This window comes from Globicephala melas, chromosome 14 (assembly GCF_963455315.2).
Source record: "Globicephala melas chromosome 14, mGloMel1.2, whole genome shotgun sequence".
NCBI classification, from domain to species: Eukaryota; Metazoa; Chordata; class Mammalia; order Artiodactyla; family Delphinidae; genus Globicephala; species Globicephala melas.
Genome location: NC_083327.1, coordinates 39,700,206 through 39,717,513, shown reverse-complemented (window position 1 = coordinate 39,717,513; position 17,308 = coordinate 39,700,206). Strand labels below are relative to the sequence as shown.

Genomic DNA, 17,308 nt, shown 5'->3' with positions numbered 1-17,308 from the left:
AGGCCAGAATCAAAGAGAAAGAAAGACTTCTATGGTAATTTCTGGGGTGAGGGAAGAGGTCACAGCCTAGTTTCCTTGGGCTGAGGAATTATTGTCACCTACCATCTCCCACCTGTGGAGGGAATTAGCTGATTAATCATTGATCACTGCCTCCCAACTGCTCTAATCCTTGAACCTTTAAAGACTGTACTCCCGGGTGTTTGGGAAAGATAACAAGGCCATTAAGGCAGAAATACTTCTTTAGCCGGCAGCAGAGAAGACAGCACTATCTGCAGAGGACTAGATGAAATCAATGAGGCAGGAGCGGGGGTGGGGAACCCCAGAGAGTGACTTGTATGTAGGGACTCATCACTGAAAACCGTGAAAAGTAACAAAGTTGAGCTAATCATGGCCTAGTGTCAAGCTCACCTCATCGGTGTGAAAAGGTGCCCTAATTCTGTGTCACAGCACGCTCTGATTTGTGAAATGCTTCCCCTAGCAGAAGCCCATTCCCAGGGGCATTCTCTCTAAGGTCAGTAAATGCTACTTACTGTGAGATGTACTTAGGGAATAAACTCAACCGTAGGGTCCTAAAACAGTAAACACACTTATTTAGCTCATCCTGCATTGGAAGAATCCTAAATTAGACACATTTTACCCAAACTCTATGTATTACATTTTGAACCACTTCTTAGAGGTAATTTTAAACAAGTGAGACGTGTTCCTAGAATAGGTGAACCATGGAACAGCAGGCACTAATAATAGGCGAGTTCATGTTCTTTTTAACCTACACTGATTGGCACTTGCTGCTTAGTTAAAAACTCCTCAGAACTGGTGGGAGTGTACAATGAGAGCAGGGTGCTCTGGCATGAATACAGCAAATCACCGCTGGGCTACACAGCACCCCACCCGCCCTGGCACAGCGAGTCCTTCCACGCAGGCCCTTCTCATTCTGCATTTGGTCACAGGTGCAAGTGGAAGCAGGATAGAGAAAAAAATGCTAAAACCTTGGTGTGCTTACTTTTTTCCTCTATCAGAAGGCAGGAGAGGGCAGAGGGCTTATGAGCAGGAAATAGAATAGGGGAAGAACTAAAAAGTGTTCAAGGATGGGTGAGGTGGGTTTCTAGGGATGCTCATGGGGCCCATGCAGGCTCTGATGGTAATGGGAGGGGTGGGGGGTGAGAGTCAGTACATTTCAACAAACATTTACTGAGCACTCAATTTAGGTACTACTCAGGAGGCAGCAGGGAACACAAAGATGGGCTGCCCTCTAAGAACCTACAACTTACTAGGATGACAGTAACTCTAAATAGCAGTAGCACTGTTCCCATGATGGCTTAAACAACCTCCACATCATGTTATGAGTCAAGCAAAGTATGCTTGCCCAGGAAGCATGTCTACGTTTGGGACAATATGCTGGGTACCAGGAAAAGAGTAAAGGTATATTCTCTTTAAATATTAAAAACAATTTCCAAGCTCAATGGGGCTGAAACATTATGCCTGCATACAGAGCTGCCTACAAACTAGATCATGTTAGAAGATCAAAATGAGGGTTGTTCACACTAATAACCCAGTATTTTTACCACTGTGGGTATAAGAGCAGCTGGTAACACTAGGCATTTACAGCTTAGTGATGGAAAGCCAGCTCATCTGGGTTTGAATCCTGTTCCTCCACTTGCTAGCTGTTTGACCTTGGGAAAGTTACATAACTTCTCTGTGCTTCAGTTTCCCCATCTGTAAAATGAAGATGATAGTTAAGACCTACTTCCTAGAGCTCTGTCTCCGAGGATCGATTCGGCACTGGTGTACAGAGAAGCTGAGATTTCGACATCACAGGAAGAAATAGCCTTTTCTGTGGTGATGACCAGAAGTTTTCCTCAGCACACCTCTCAGCTTCTCCTTCCAGCTTCAACACTTTGGGAACCTGCCATACTTGATCTCTTTGGAGACGTATTCTGGGACAAATCCTCTAGATACAGAAAATGTTAAGAGTATGTTTAAGATGACTTCCGGGAAGATGGCGGAAGAGTAAGACTCGGAGATCAGCTTCCTCCCCACAGATACACCAGAAATACATCTACACGTGGAACAACTCCTACGGAGCACCTACTGAACGCTGGCAGAAGACCTCAGACCTCCCAAAAGACAAGGAACCCCCCCACGTACCTGGTTAGGGCAAAAGAAAAAAATAAACAGAGACAAAAGGATAGGGACGGGTCCTGCATCAGCGGGAGGGAGCTGTGAAGGAGGAAAAGTGTCCACACACTAGGAAGCCCCTTCGCGGGCGGAGACTGCGGGTGGCGGAGTGGGGGAGCTTCGGGGCCGCGGAGGAGAGCACAGCAACAGGGGTGCGGAGGGCAAAGCGGAGAGATTCCAGCGCAGAGGATCGGGGCCGACCGGCACTCACCAGCCGAGAGGCTTGTCTGCTCGCCCGACGGGGCGGGCGGGGCTGGGAGCTGAGGCTCCGGCTTCTGTCGGAGCGCCGGGAGAGGACTGAGGTTGGCGGCGTGAACACAGCCTGCAGGGCGTTAGTGCACCGCGGCTAGCCGGGAGGGAGTCCGGGGAAAAGTCTGGACCTGCCGAAGAGGCAAGAGACTTTTTCTTCCCTCTTTGTTTCCTGGTGCGCGAGGAGAGGGGATTAAGAACGCTGCTTAAGAGAGCTCCAGAGACGGGCGCGAGCCGCGGCTAAAAGTGCGGAGCGCAGAGACAGACATGAGACGCTAAGGCCGCTGCTGCCGCCACCAAGAAGCCTGTGTGCGAACACAGGTCACTATCCACACCCACTTCCGGGGAGCCTGTGCAGCCCGCCACTGCCAGGGTCCCGGGATCCAGGGACAACTCCCTGGGAGAACGCACGGCGCGCCTCAGGCTGGTGCAACGTCTCGCCGGCCTCTGCCGCCGCGGGCCCGCCCCGCACTCCGTGATCCTCCCTACCACCCCCCCCCCCCCCCGGCCTGAGTGAGCCAGAGCCTCCGAATCAGCGGCTCCTTTAACCCCGTCCTGTCTGAGCAAAGAACAGACGCCCTCCGGCAACCTACACGCACAGGCGGGGCCAAATCCAAAGCTGAGCCCCTGGGAGCTGTGAGAACAAAGAAGAGAAAGGGAAATCTCTCCCAGCAGCCTCAGAAGCAGCGGATTAAAGCTCCACAATCAACTTGATGTACCCTGCATCTGTGGAATACCTGAATAGACAACGGATCATCCCAAATTAAGAATCGGTGTGGATGAAAGGCTCTTGGTGCTGCAGCCAGGAGTTAGTGCTGTGCCTCTGAGGTGGGAGAGCCAACTTCAGGACACTGGTCCACAAGAGGCCTCCCAGCTGCACATAATATCAAACGGCGAAAATCTCCCAGAGATCTCCACCTCAACGCCAGCACCCAGCTTCACTCAACGACCAGCAAGCTACAGTGCTGGACATCCTATGCCAAACAACTAGCAAGACAGGAACACAACCCCACCCATTAGCAGAGAGGCTGCCCCAAATCATAAGTCTACAGACACCCCAAAACACACCACCAGACGTGGACCTGCCCACCAGAAAGACAAGATCCAGCCTCATCCACCAGAACACAGGCACTAGTACCCTCCACCAGGAAGCCTACACAACCCACTGAACCAACCTTAGCCACTGGGGACAGACACAAAAAACAACAGGAACTACGAACCTTCAGCCTGCAAAAAGGAGACCCCAAACATAGTAAGATAAGCAAAATGAAAAGACAGAAAAACACACAACAGATGAAGGAGCAAGATAAAAACCCACCAGACCTAACAAATGAAGAGGAAATAGGCAGTCTACCTGAAAAAGAATTCAGAATAATGATAGTAAAGATGATCCAAAATCTTGGAAATAGAATGGACAAAATGCAAGAAACATTTAACAAGGACCTAGAAGAACTAAAGATGAAACAAACAATGATGAACAACACAATAAGTGAAATGAAAAATACTCTACATGGGATCAATAGCAGAATAACTGAGGCAGAAGAACGGATAAGTGACCTGGAAGATAAAATAGTGGAAATAACTACTGCAGAGCAGAATAAAGAAAAAAGAATGAAAAGAACTGAGGACAGTCTCAGAGACCTCTGGGACAACATTAAAGGCACCAATATTCGAATTATAGGGGTTCCAGAAGAAGAAGAGAAAAAGAAAGGGACTGAGAAAATATTTGAAGAGATTATAGTTGAAAACTTCCCTAATATGGGAAAGGAAATAGTTAATCAAGTCCAGGAAGCACAGAGAGTCCCATACAGGATAAATCCAAGGAGAAATACGCCAAGACACATATTAATCAAACTGTCAAAAATTAAATACAAAGAAAGCATATTAAAAGCAGCAAGGGAAAAACAACAAATAACACACAAGGGAATCCCCATAAGGTTAACAGCTGATCTTTCAGCAGAAACTCTGCAAGCCAGAAGGGAGTGGCAGGACATATTGAAAGTGTTGAAGGAGAAAAACCTGCAACCAAGATTACTCTACCCAGCAAGGATCTCATTCAGATTTGAAGGAGAAATTAAAACCTTTACAGACAAGCAAAAGCTGAGAGAGTTCAGCACCACCAAACCAGCTCTACAACAACTGCTAAAGGAACTTCTCTAGGCAAGAAACACAAGAGAAGGAAAAGACCTACAATAACGAACCCAAAACAATTAAGAAAATGGGAATGGGAACACACATATCGATAATTACCTTAAATGTAAATGGACTAAATGCTCCCACCAAAAGACACAGATTGGCTGAATGGATACAAAAACAAGATGCATATATTTGCTGTCTACAAGAGACCCACTTCAGACCTAGAGACACATACAGACTGAAAGTAAGGGGATGGAAAAAGGTACTTCATGCAAATGGAAACCAAAAGAAAGCTGGAGTAGCAATTCTCATATCAGACAAAATAGACTTTAAAATAAAGACCATTAGAAGAGACAAAGAAGGACACTACATAATGATCAAGGGATTGATCCAAGAAGAAGATATAACAATTGTAAATATTTATGCACCCAACATAGGAGCACCTCAATACATAAGGCAAATACTAACAGCCATAAAAGGGGAAATCGACAGTAACACATTCATAGTAGGGGACTTTAACACCCCACTTTCACCAATGGACAGATGATCCAAAATGAAAATAAATACGGAAACACAAGCTTTAAATGATACATTAAACGAGATGGACTTAATTGATATTTATAGGACATTCCATCCAAAAACAACAGAATACACATTTTTCTCAAGTGCTTGTGGAACATTCTCCAGGATAGATCATACCTTGGGTCACAAATCAAGCCTTGGTCAATTTAAGAAAATTGAAATTGTATCAAGTATCTTTTCTGACCACAACGCCATGAGACTAGATATCAATTAGAGGAAAAGATCTGTAAAAAATACAAACACATGGAGGCTAAACAATACACTACTTAATAACGAAGTGATCACTGAAGAAATCAAAGAGGAAATAAAAAAATACCTAGAAACAAATGGAGACAATGGAGACACGACAACTCAAAATCTATGGGATGCAGCAAAAGCAGTTCTCAGAGGGAAGTTTATAGGAATACAATCCTACCTTAAGAAACAGGATACATCTCGAATAAACAACCTAACCTTGCACCTAAAGCAATTAGAGAAAGAAGAACAAAAAAACCCCAAAGTTAGCAGAAGGAAAGAAATCATAAAAATCAGATCAGAAATAAATGAAAAAGAAATGAAGGAAACGATAGCAAAGATCAATAAAACTAAAAGCTGGTTCTTTGAAAGGATAAACAAAATTGATAAACCATTAGCCAGACTCATCAAGAAAAAAAGGGAGAAGACTCAAATCAATAGAATTAGAAATGAAAAAGGAGAAGTAACAACTGACACTGCAGAAATACAAAAGATCATGAGAGATTACTACAAGCAACTCTATGCCAATAAAATGGACAACCTGGAAGAAATGGACAAATTCCTAGAAAGGCACAACCTGCCAAGACTGAATCAGGAAGAAATAGAAAATATGAACAGACCAATCACAAGCACTGAAATTGAAACTGTGATTAAAAATCTTCCAACAAGCAAAAGCCCAGGACCAGATGGCTTCACAGGCGAATTCTATCAAATATTTAGAAAAGAGCTATCACCTATCCTTCTCAAACTCTTCCAAAATATAGCAGAGGGAGGAACACTCCCAAACTCATTCTACGAGGCCACCATCACCCTGATACCAAAACCAGACAAGGATGTCACAAAGAAAGAAAACTACAGGCCAATATCACTGATGAACATAGATGCAAAAATCCTCAACAAAATACTAGCAAACAGAATTCAACAGCACATTAAACGGATCATACACCATGATCAAGTGGGGTTTATTCCAGGAATGCAAGGATTCTTCAGTATACGCAAATCAATCAACGTGATACACCATATTAACAAACTGAAGGAGAAAAACCATATGATGATCTCAATAGATGCAGAGAAAGCTTTTGACAAAATTCAACACCCATTTATGATAAAAACCCTGCAGAAAGTAGGCATAGAGGGAACTTTCCTCAACATAATAAAGGCCATATATGACAAACCCACAGCCAACATCGTCCTCAATGGTGAAAAACTCAAAGCATTTCCACTAAGATCAGGAACAAGACAAGGTTGCCCACTCTCACCACTCTTATTCAACATAGTTTTGGAAGTTTTAGCCACAGCAATCAGAGAAGAAAAGGAAATAAAAGGAATCCAAATCGGAAAAGAAGAAGTAAAGCTGTCACTCTTTGCAGATGACATGATACTATACATAGAGAATCCTAAAGATGCTACCAGAAAACTACTAGAGCTAATCAATGAATTTGGTAAAGTAGCAGGATACAAAATTAATGCACAGAAATCTCTGGCATTCCTATACACTAAGGATGAAAAATCTGAAAGTGAAATCAAGAAAACACTCCCATTTACCATTGCAACAAAAAGAATAAAATATCTAGGAATAATCCTACCTAAGGAGACAAAAGTCCTGTATGTAGAAAATTATAAGACACTGATGAAAGAAATTAAAGATGATACAAATAGATGGAGAGATATACCATGTTCTTGGATTGGAAGAATCAACATTGTGAAAATGACTCTACTACCCAAAGCAATCTACATATTCAATGCAATCCCTATCAAACTACCACTGGCATTTTTCACAGAACTAGAACAAAAAATTTCACAATTTGTATGGAAACACAAAAGACCTCGAATAGCCAAAGCAATCTTGAGAACGAAAAACGGAGCTGGAGGAATCAGGCTTCCTGACTTCAGACTATACTACAAAGCTACAGTAATCAAGACAGTATGGTACTGGCACAAAAAGAGAAAGATAGATCAATGGAACAGGATAGAAAGCCCAGAGATAAACCCACGCACATATGGTCACCTTATCTTTGACAAAGGAGGCAGGAATGTACAGTGGAGAAAGGACAGCCTCTTCAATAAGTGGTGCTGGGAAAACTGGACAGCTACATGTAAAAGTATGAGATTAGATCACTCCCTAACGCCATACACAAAAATAAGCTCAAAATGGATTAAAGACCTAAATGTAAGGCCAGAAACTATCAAACTCTTAGAGGAAAACATAGGCAGGACACTCTATGACATAAATCACAGCAAGGTCCTTTTTGGCCCACCTCCTAGAGAAATGGAAATAAAAACAAAAGTAAACAAATTGGGACCTAATGAAACTTAAAAGCTTTTGCGCAGCAAAGGACACCATAAACAAGATGAAAAGACCACCCTCAGAATGGGAGAAAATATTTGCAAATGAAGCAAGTGACAAAGGATTAATCTCCAAAATTTATAAGCAGCTCATGCAGCTTAATAACAAAAAGACAAACAACCCAGTCCAAAAATGGGCAGAAGACCTATATAGACATTTCTCCAAAGAAGATATACAGAGTGCCAACAAACACATGAAAGAATGCTCAACATCACTAATCATTAGAGAAATGCAAATCAAAACTACAATGAGATATCATCTCACACCAGTCAGAATGGCCATCATCAAAAAATCTAGAAACAATAAATGCTGGAGAGGGTGTGGAGAAAAGGGAACCCTCTTACACTGTTGGTGGGAATGTAAATTGATACAGCCACTGTGGAGAACACTATGGAGGTTCCTTAAAAAACTACAAATAGAACTACGATATGACCCAGCAATCCCACTACTGGGCATATACCCTGAGAAAACCATAATTCAAAAAGAGTCATGTACCAAAATGTTCATTGCAGCTCTATTTACAATAGCCCAGAGATGGAAACAACCTAAGTGTCCATCATCGGATGAATGGATAAAGAAGATGTGGCACATATATACAATGGAATATTACTCAGACATAAAAAGAAATGAAATTGAGCTATTTGTAATGAGGTGGATAGACCTAGAGTCTGTCATACAGAGTGAAGTAAGTCAGAAAGAGAGAGACAAATACCGTATGCTAACACATATATATGGAATTTAAGAAAAAAAAATGTCATGAAAAACCTAGGGGTGAAACAGGAATAAAGACACAGACTTACTACTAGAGAATGGACTTGAGGCTATGGGGAGGGGGAAGGGTAAACGGTGACAAAGCGAGAGAGAGGCATGGACATATATACACTACCAAACGTAAGGTAGATAGCTAGTGGGAAGCAGCCGCATAGCACAGGGAGATCAGCTCGGTGCTTTGTGACCGCCTGGAGGGGTGGGATAGGGAGGGTGGGAGGGAGGGAGACGCAAGCGGGAAGAGATATGGGAACATATGTATATATATAACTGATTCATTTTGTTGTGAAGCTGAAACTAACATACCACTGTAAAGCAATTATACTCCAATAAAGATGTTAAAATGAAAAGAAAAAAAAAGACCTACTTCCTAGAGTTACTGTGAGAATTGAATTAATATAGATTAAGGTACATAGCATAGTGCCCATCACACACTGCTCAGGAAATGTTGGCTGATGTCATTTCTCCCTAATCACCACCCATACACCTAGGAAGTGGCATGAATCAAAGAGAGGGTCACACTCACAGAATACAGCTATGAGTGTTTGGGCTGCCGGTGCAGACATTGACTAGTTTGGGGTTTAACATCCGCTTCTAAGAAATGTCCTGCAAGAGCTTGGGTGACCGTGCCCAGCTCCCCATGCAGGTTTCTGCACCTCTGCTTCAGGAGCCCCTAATCCACTGGCTCCTTGCCTATTGTTTACTGTCAATATATTTTACATTGGTTGTTGTATACCTCATATTTAGAAAAGGAGTATTGGTTTGCCTCATAATTTCAAGAAAAACTGGTAAGATTATGAATTGTCCAGAGATGAGTTGATACATATATATGTATATAAACTTAAAATAAACTTACTATCAATATATTTTAAAAAATACCAGAACCCAAAACATAATAAGATGAGAATTTCCAGGATCTCATATAAATCTAATTTCTCTTGGTTTTGGCATAGCTTTAGAAATTTAAAATTGAAGAGCTGACATTTTAAGAACCTCGTTACAGTTTCAATTTAAAGCACGCGTGCACACACACCAAAAAACAACACTCTCGGGCAGTTGCCATGACAACATAATGCAGAGCCTACCAAGCTCTTTGTTATCCTGCTGAAGATGCTGCACCAAGACACACTCATGTTCGATTCTTTACTAATTAAGTGGAAAACGTTAAAAAAAAATCCTAGATTCACATGGTTTTCATCTGTGCTAAGACGCAGAAACGCAAACACTAAATGTTTTGAGAAAAGGAATTTAAAAGTAACTTAACAGCAAGACCAATTACAGATCAAAGTAGACACAGTGTGGAAGGAAATGTGGGAACATGTTTTCCTTTTATGTTGTAATGCTATATTCACTTCATCACCTGCTCCTCCTAAGTTGTGCCATACTATTTTAATGGAAGAATCATTTGAATAATTTGGTTAACAGAGTCTCTTACTTTACTAACACATTGAAATACTTTCCTTCTTTGGCCACATATTTATCAGTTCATTTGGGAGCTCATACTTCCATATGCTAATTAGATCTACGAAAGAAAAACTGTCTCTAAGTTAATAGGAGTTCATATGTTTTGTTTTTGTTTTTGTTTTGTGGTACGCGGGCCTTTCACTGTTGTGGCCTCTCCCGTTGCGGAGCGCAGGCTCCAGATGCGCAGGCTCAGCGGCCTTGGCTCACGGGCCCAGCCGCCCCGCGGCATGTGGGATCCTCCCGGACCGGGGCACGAACCCATGTCCCCTGCATCGGCAGGCGGACTCTCAACCACTGTGCCACCAGGGAAGCCTGTTCATATGTTTTTTAAAAAAGAGAAAAAAAAATAGTGAAGGGGAGAGAAAGAAGGGATAAATAGTCCTTTTGGAGGCTGTGATAAAACAGTCTTGGTTTTCCTTCCCCTTCTCTGATTAGCCATCTCTCTCTCCTCAGCGTTAAACTCAGATCCCCTCAAGACTCAGCTGTAGACCTTTTCTCACTCTGTTATTCTCTTTTCCTAAGTGGTGTCATCTTTAACCAGAGACTTTAATTATCACCAACATGCATTCACATTCCCAGAGGCTCTTTTCTGAGTTCCAGATCAGTTGATTCAACTGCCTCCTAAACATGGCCACTTTGATCCCCCTTGAAAGGCAAACAGGTTCCTCCTACGGTGCTCCTTACCTTGATAAATGGCAGCTGTCCATGGTCCTAACACAGGTCCGAATAGGTATTCAATACCTATTTGCTAAATGAATGAATGAATCAAACATATTGTTTCCAAAAAACCTAACGGCCATCCTCGGTAAGGCCTTTTCCCCATACCCAACTATTTCACTATCCAGTCTATTTCACTTTTTAATATTTCCTAGATTCATCCCATTTCCAAAATCCTCCCAGCCACTATTCTCTAAGGCACCAGTCTTTGCCTGGATCACTATAGTAGCCTCTTAACAATTAGGAACACGCAGATGTAGTACATGGAGAAGTCAGGCAGTCAGTATCTATCAAATAATTTACTAAACAAACTGATAAAGTTGTACCAAGAAAAGGGAAGAGAACATTTACTAAATGTCAACTCTGTGCCAGATACTGATCTAGATGCCTTGCATATCCTACCTCATTTAATCACCACAGTGACCCCTTTTTATAGAGGAAACTCAGCTGATCATATGGCATCAGGAGCCACTCCTGGTCACAACCTTTGCTTTGTTTGGTCCCAACAAGCAGAGAACAATGACAAATAGGAAGAAGAAAGGGACAATGGTGATGATCACAACGTACTGAGGACGTATTCCAGACACTGATCTCAGCACTTTGCATGCATGATTTCATTTCAGCCCCACCATCCTCCTATGAAGCAGGTGCTACCATTAACCCATTTTGCAGACAAAGAAACTGAGCCCCACAGGACTTAAGTTACTTGCTCAAGGTAAAAAAAAAAAAAAGAAGTCGCAGAGTGTTAAGTCAGGATATGAACCTAGTTCTATTTATTTAAGAATTTACTAAACTCCAAGTTATTCACTAAACAGCAAGTTAACAGAACTGGTGAAGATAGAGCTAGAAAAGACAAACCACTCCTGCCCTCAAGGGTCTTGCACTGAATTTGAGGAGCCTGTCTCCAGGGTCAGAGCTGTTTTTACATCCCACTGCTATCCACTGGAGAGCAGAGTTTCTGGAGGAAAATCCCCACCAACTCCAGTCCCACCTCCAAAGGCAAGGCAAGGCTCCCAACCTTTTCCCCATCCCCACAGCTGCCCAGTTTTCCTCGGATACGGTATTACACCAGGAGGAGATGCTTTAGTGCTTGTACTAATTTGGGGACAAGACAATGTCTTTCTCATAAAGTCTTAAAAAAAAGCACCCCGAATGGCATGAATACAAAGTTTTTTTTTTTTTTTTTACAAGTCTAATCTAGTACTTACAATTTTATAACTCCATCTGGGCACCTGGAACAGAACTGCTGGCTGCTCTTGTCTTGTTTATGTTGACTCTGCCCCAGCTGCACAAATCTACAAATTATAACAGATAAAAAGCTAAAGAACTACCCGCCACAAATTCAGTAGATTGCACAAAATGATATGGGCCTTCAAACGACAGTTATATGCTTATGTCAGAAAAGCATGCAAGAGTACCCTATGTGACACGAGACTCGATTTATAAATGACTGCCTGATGTTAGAGTGGGTTTATGAGAAGTAAAGGAGGAATGGGTTAAAATGTAAGTCGTAACCATGGACATAGGAATGAAACAAAACGTGTATTTCATTGCATCCCGTTTACTCAAACGTGATACAGAACTTGAGCCAAAATGTTCCTGAAGCCAGGGAGATGATCTTGTAAGGCCTCGCATATCTAAGGGTGACAGCAGCAGGAAGCATGGGGAAACGTGAGGCAGTGGCAGGGACGGGGATGTCTGCAGTGAGACAAACAACAAGGAAATGCCAGATCGGGCTAGGGATCCATCTCCTGGAGCAACGATGCTGTAAGCACCCAGGGCATGGAGTTGGTTTCCTCAGGAAACCACAGGAATCCCCGGGTATATATACGCCAGCCGCTCGGAAGAGTACTTTCATCTGAGCTGGAGGGGACTAAGGAGACCACCTGCTGAGCACCACTGTCCCCCCACCATCCCCCTCAGAGAAGCCTCCAACGACACTAATCCAGACCTGCAGCTAAGGCCAAAGGGACTCGCCCCAGGCCAGCTCGGCAAGGTAAGAGGATGCCTGGCAATGGGCCACTGATATTTCTCAAGTGTACCCATCTGAAGTGTGGCCTGGGCTACATGCACCCATCTTCCCCTCAGGGATGCAGTTTGTAGTTTTTATGAGGTTTTTTTAAAAGTCAGGAAAAGTGCTGAAGAAACTACCAATTATTCGATCAGTACAGCACTATAAAAAACTTTGATTACTCTTATCCAAACTTTTATCTTCAGCAAGTGAACAGCCTTGACATGTACACTTATGCTCTCTGCAATAAAGTCATATTACTCAGTCACTAACCCCAGATAAATCGTTCTTCCAGATCATGCTGCTCATGAAGGCCCACTTCAACTAACTGCTAAAGAGTTGAGCTACGGAGTGTGACAGCTGTATGAATGTCATGCATGTCTGTGTATCCAGGAGTGAGGAGGGTGTGGCTGAGTTCTGAACGACTCAGTTGGCTTCCAGTAAGACAGTGATGCACAGTCATACCAGTGCTTCTGTAGTCAAGAAATGCCATACATTTTTATATTTCACATATTCTACAGCAGATCTTACTAGTATGAAGCAGAGAGCTGAAAATATCCAGTTCAATGGATTCTGCAAAACAAATACCCTCCTTAAAAAAGACCTGGAGGTTAGTGCTCATTTATATTACAGTTTACATAAGCCAAACTTAGATGAAGTGGGTCCATGTTCACCTGCAATAATTAAGTCTTCTTAATGCATACATTAGGTTGAGGGGGCGTTTACAGTGGTCTCGTCAGGGTTTTAAGGATTTCTAGGCGAGGAGTTCTTTTGAGAATCTGATAACTATGAATCTTTGCAAGCGCACACAGACACACAAAATTACATACGTGATTTCAGGGAATACCTTTTGGTAGATCGCCTCCTTTTAGCCAGGTCTTCCCAATAAAGGTCGATAACATTCTGCATTGGTGCCCCTACATCACTGCTTCCTTCTCCCTCCTCAGCCTCCACTCCCACCAGCAGCTCTCCACCCCAACCCCGAGCTGAAGGGAATACAAGGTCCTCAGTTGTCTGTATCCCAAGTTCGTTCTGTAAGAAGGTACTTGATCTTGAGGATTTGTTAATGCAGGAATGCAGAGATGTATTTAAACTTCAGTTTGCAGCTTATGGGCAGTGAAAATACATGTAAGCATCATAAATTTTTATCACTGAGGGGCCCTGAGAGTCTCAGGCAGTAAGTAGGCCTTTAACTCCAAATATAAATTGTTTCAGAATTTGACCTAAATGCTACTATTTTATTCCAAGTGGAATTCACTTCCTTCTGTATTGTTGACTATTTTCAATTTTTAAACGTTACACTAGATATAAGGTATTGTATTACATTTGCATTTGTCCTTAATCTCTCATGAAAATACTTTACCTTAAATAAATGGAGAGATCTTCTTCTGAGAGGCCATCTGAGAGGTTGATTCCATACACCTCTTTCATGGGCTGGACCACATTCTGGGGTCAAAAGAAAAGGGAACCAGGAAGAAGTTTTAGACATCTAGAATCTTAATAATTTCCAAAGATGAAGAAAATGAACCTGTGAATTTTCCCACAAAGGCAATCACAATGTTTCTTCAACCTGGTTCATTAAATTTCTCAGTTAATGGTTTTTTAAAATCTGACTTCATTTTCACTAAAATAGTTTATTTTAGGGTAAAAAACTATTAGGTAATTACTAATTGCTTTTGTATAGTGCAGAAGTTGGCAAACATTTTCTGTAAAGGGCCAGACAGTAAATATTTTAGGTTCTTTGGGTCATACTGTCTCTGCCATAACTACTCAACTCTGTTGCTGTTATAGGGCAAGAGCAGCCATAGACAATATATAAACAAATAGGTATGGCTGTAAATAGGCATGGCTGGTTGTAAATAAAACTTTATTTACAAAAACAGGCAGCAGGATGTTTTGGCCAATAGGTTGTAGTTTGCCAACCTCAACCCATGGCAACGCGTCTAGCTTTAATGACTTTTGGCCATTTCTAGAAAGCAAATTTCCCAAAAGCTAAATTTGGTTCTTCTGTGGTTTACTTGCCTTTTGTTTCCCCTCAATTTATTGGTAATGTCAAATTGAACAGGATGAACTTCCCACTGGGGTTATGCAAAGATTGTGAGGCCTAGATTCAAACCCTGCATTCCAACCATGTGCTGAGCAAGGGAATAAACGGATGGGCTAATGTACCAAAGTAATAAGTGGATGGGCTGCTCAAAGAGGGACAGGATTCTCTTAAGAATTCTGAAGTGACAAGAAATTTACTGTTACACATGGAAGCAAAAACACCAGTTTCAGAAACCATTTTCAGTAATGTCTTTGTCAAATGTATTCATCTCTGCAGTGCCTGCAACACTGTGCATTAGAAAGGTATGAGTGAGGTAATGTGACTTTTTCTTGCTCTCAGCCTTTTAACTGAAAGTGGGATTTTGGAGATGAGCCTCATGCCGGACTGCACACTCTCCTCGGCCCCTGACCTCCGTCACTTTGGCACTGTCGCCCGTGTCAGTCATCTTCACTGGCGTGGAGCGCTGGGACACGGAGCCCTCCTCCTCCCGGTCGGTCCCGGAGTCGTCCTCAGAGCTGCTGGACACGGCCTCCTCGCTGGGCGGCGGTGGGGCACTGGCGGCCGTTTTCCGCTGTAACACAGCTTCTTCTCTGTTGCTCTTGTTTCTTTAAAAAGATGAATACGGATGTGAACCATCTGTAAACCGAACCCTCAACGCTTACTGTGTATCGCTGTGTCCCAAAGCCTTAGTCCTGGTGAAGCATAAGAAAATGACCATGAGGAGCCAGCTTCTGGATTCAAGTTGTGCTAAAGGGAAAAGTTTAATATTTTATCATGTACGTGCTGACCTTATATGAATTTAAGCTTTGTTATAAATTCAGAAAATAAACAAGTATGTGCTTGTAGTGTGCAGAAAAGTCTTTTCACCACTTGGCTACTGTGTCTTCCTTTGGTAAGTGAAATCAGTATTTTCAAAATTTATAATACCATAATAGAAGACTATTATGTTTGAGATATTAGTAAAATTACCTACAATTTGTAGAAGCTTCAAGAATGGGTCGATAGCCAAATCCATGTATATTTCTGTCCCTCCTATGAATTTTTAGCAATCACAGTGGCAGCTGATTACTTGTACCAAAGTAATGAGCAAATGATGAATATAAACTAAGATTTTAAATTGTTTTATTACTAAATAACTATATTTTCTGAACATTCCTTCTAATAATAGGGAGTAGATGGGGGGAAAAACATAGAAAAAGCCCACACTTATTTACTTCTATTTTAGTGCCAAATTTGAGAGTAGTAAGAATGTTGTTTTAATTCAGAAAACATTTTATGGTAATATTTTTGGTGTTTATGAAAAATATTAAATATATTTAATATTTTACTCTTACTTTAAAAAATTTTCTGCAAGGGACTTAAAATACCATAATATTCTGCATTTTCTAGTAAAGAAACATGCAATACTATCTAACCACGGGTTAGATATTACAGAAAATAAATTCATTTCTGACTTTCTGCAACTAAAAATTAAAGTTGATACATTTCAGTACTATACACTAATAGAGCTGATCATTTACATATTTGTTCCAGGAACTCCTTAAATTCTAAATGTCCTGAGGATGTTAACCTTCTTTTAAATTCCTCTTAGCATCTGGTCCAGGGCTTAACATGCAGCTATTTAAGGCCACATATTTAAGCCACATAAATGGTGTATCTGGAAAACAGTAATATATATCTCATTGTATAAATCACACGTAGCTAGAATCCAATTAGGCCCCTGTACACACTCCCAAATACAATTAGGACTCAGAATCTACAGGCTGGCCAGGGTTTCTGCCCAGGGCCTAGGAGAAATCTTATCACTGGGATTATTCAGGTCAGTGGCAGTAACAGAGATTCTTACGCTAGAACACATTTCATTCCAGTCTCAAAGCATAAAGACTGTAAACATGGTTTGTTCTCTTCCTCATATTATTGCATATAATAGCAGTCATCCCCAAAACAATGTTACAGTAATACACAGAAAATCTATTAAGTCCTCTGAGCATTTGCTTTAATGTTGCCTCAGGATGCCAACGAAAATAAATACAACTAATATAAATTTTTACCTAAGTATTTTATGTTGTGGGAAACAGGATGCTGAGTTATTAAAGGACATACATAATATCTGCTACCTGCCTTTATGCCATCTGTGAAACTCCTGATTTAAAATAGTAAAATGCATCGTGTTGCTGGAATTCCCGTGAATTATACTTTCAGTGTCTAACGCTTTTTAATGATCCCAGTGCTATAAAAAAGCTACCTGTATAAATGCAGTGAATGGACTGCTCCAAACTATGTGACTTGAAGTTATTAGTTTTTGGTGGAAATTATATTGTAAGCGCTATATTATTTTACATGAATCTTTAAAATTTCATTCTATATGCAAATCTTACCCCAATACTGATTTTCCGGTTTCATCTGGCTTACGCACTGTAAACGGACTTGGATCAATGCCAAAAGTCTTAGGCATGAAGTCACTGAAGAAAGGGGAAAAAAATTCCATGTGAATCACTGTCCATCCAGAGGACTGTCTACTTCCATCTCAATTCACATTCTTACACGATTCCTTCTTAGCCCTAGGAGGTATATATAT

The 17,308-nt window shown here is 41.6% G+C and overlaps 1 protein-coding gene across 1 annotated transcript in view; it reads right to left on the bottom strand.

Annotated features, from left to right (window-relative positions):
- The window catches only part of FIG4 (FIG4 phosphoinositide 5-phosphatase), a 137,038-nt gene that overhangs the window by 35,061 nt on the left and 84,669 nt on the right, over positions 1-17,308 (bottom strand). Inside the window, exons 19-22 of the mRNA XM_030882838.3 lie at positions 17,109-17,192; positions 15,140-15,335; positions 14,047-14,129; positions 11,881-11,967 (exon numbers count right to left, since the gene is read on the bottom strand). Coding sequence (XP_030738698.1) covers positions 11,881-11,967; positions 14,047-14,129; positions 15,140-15,335; positions 17,109-17,192 — 450 coding nt within the window. The remainder of the gene's footprint in view (positions 1-11,880; positions 11,968-14,046; positions 14,130-15,139; positions 15,336-17,108; positions 17,193-17,308) is intronic.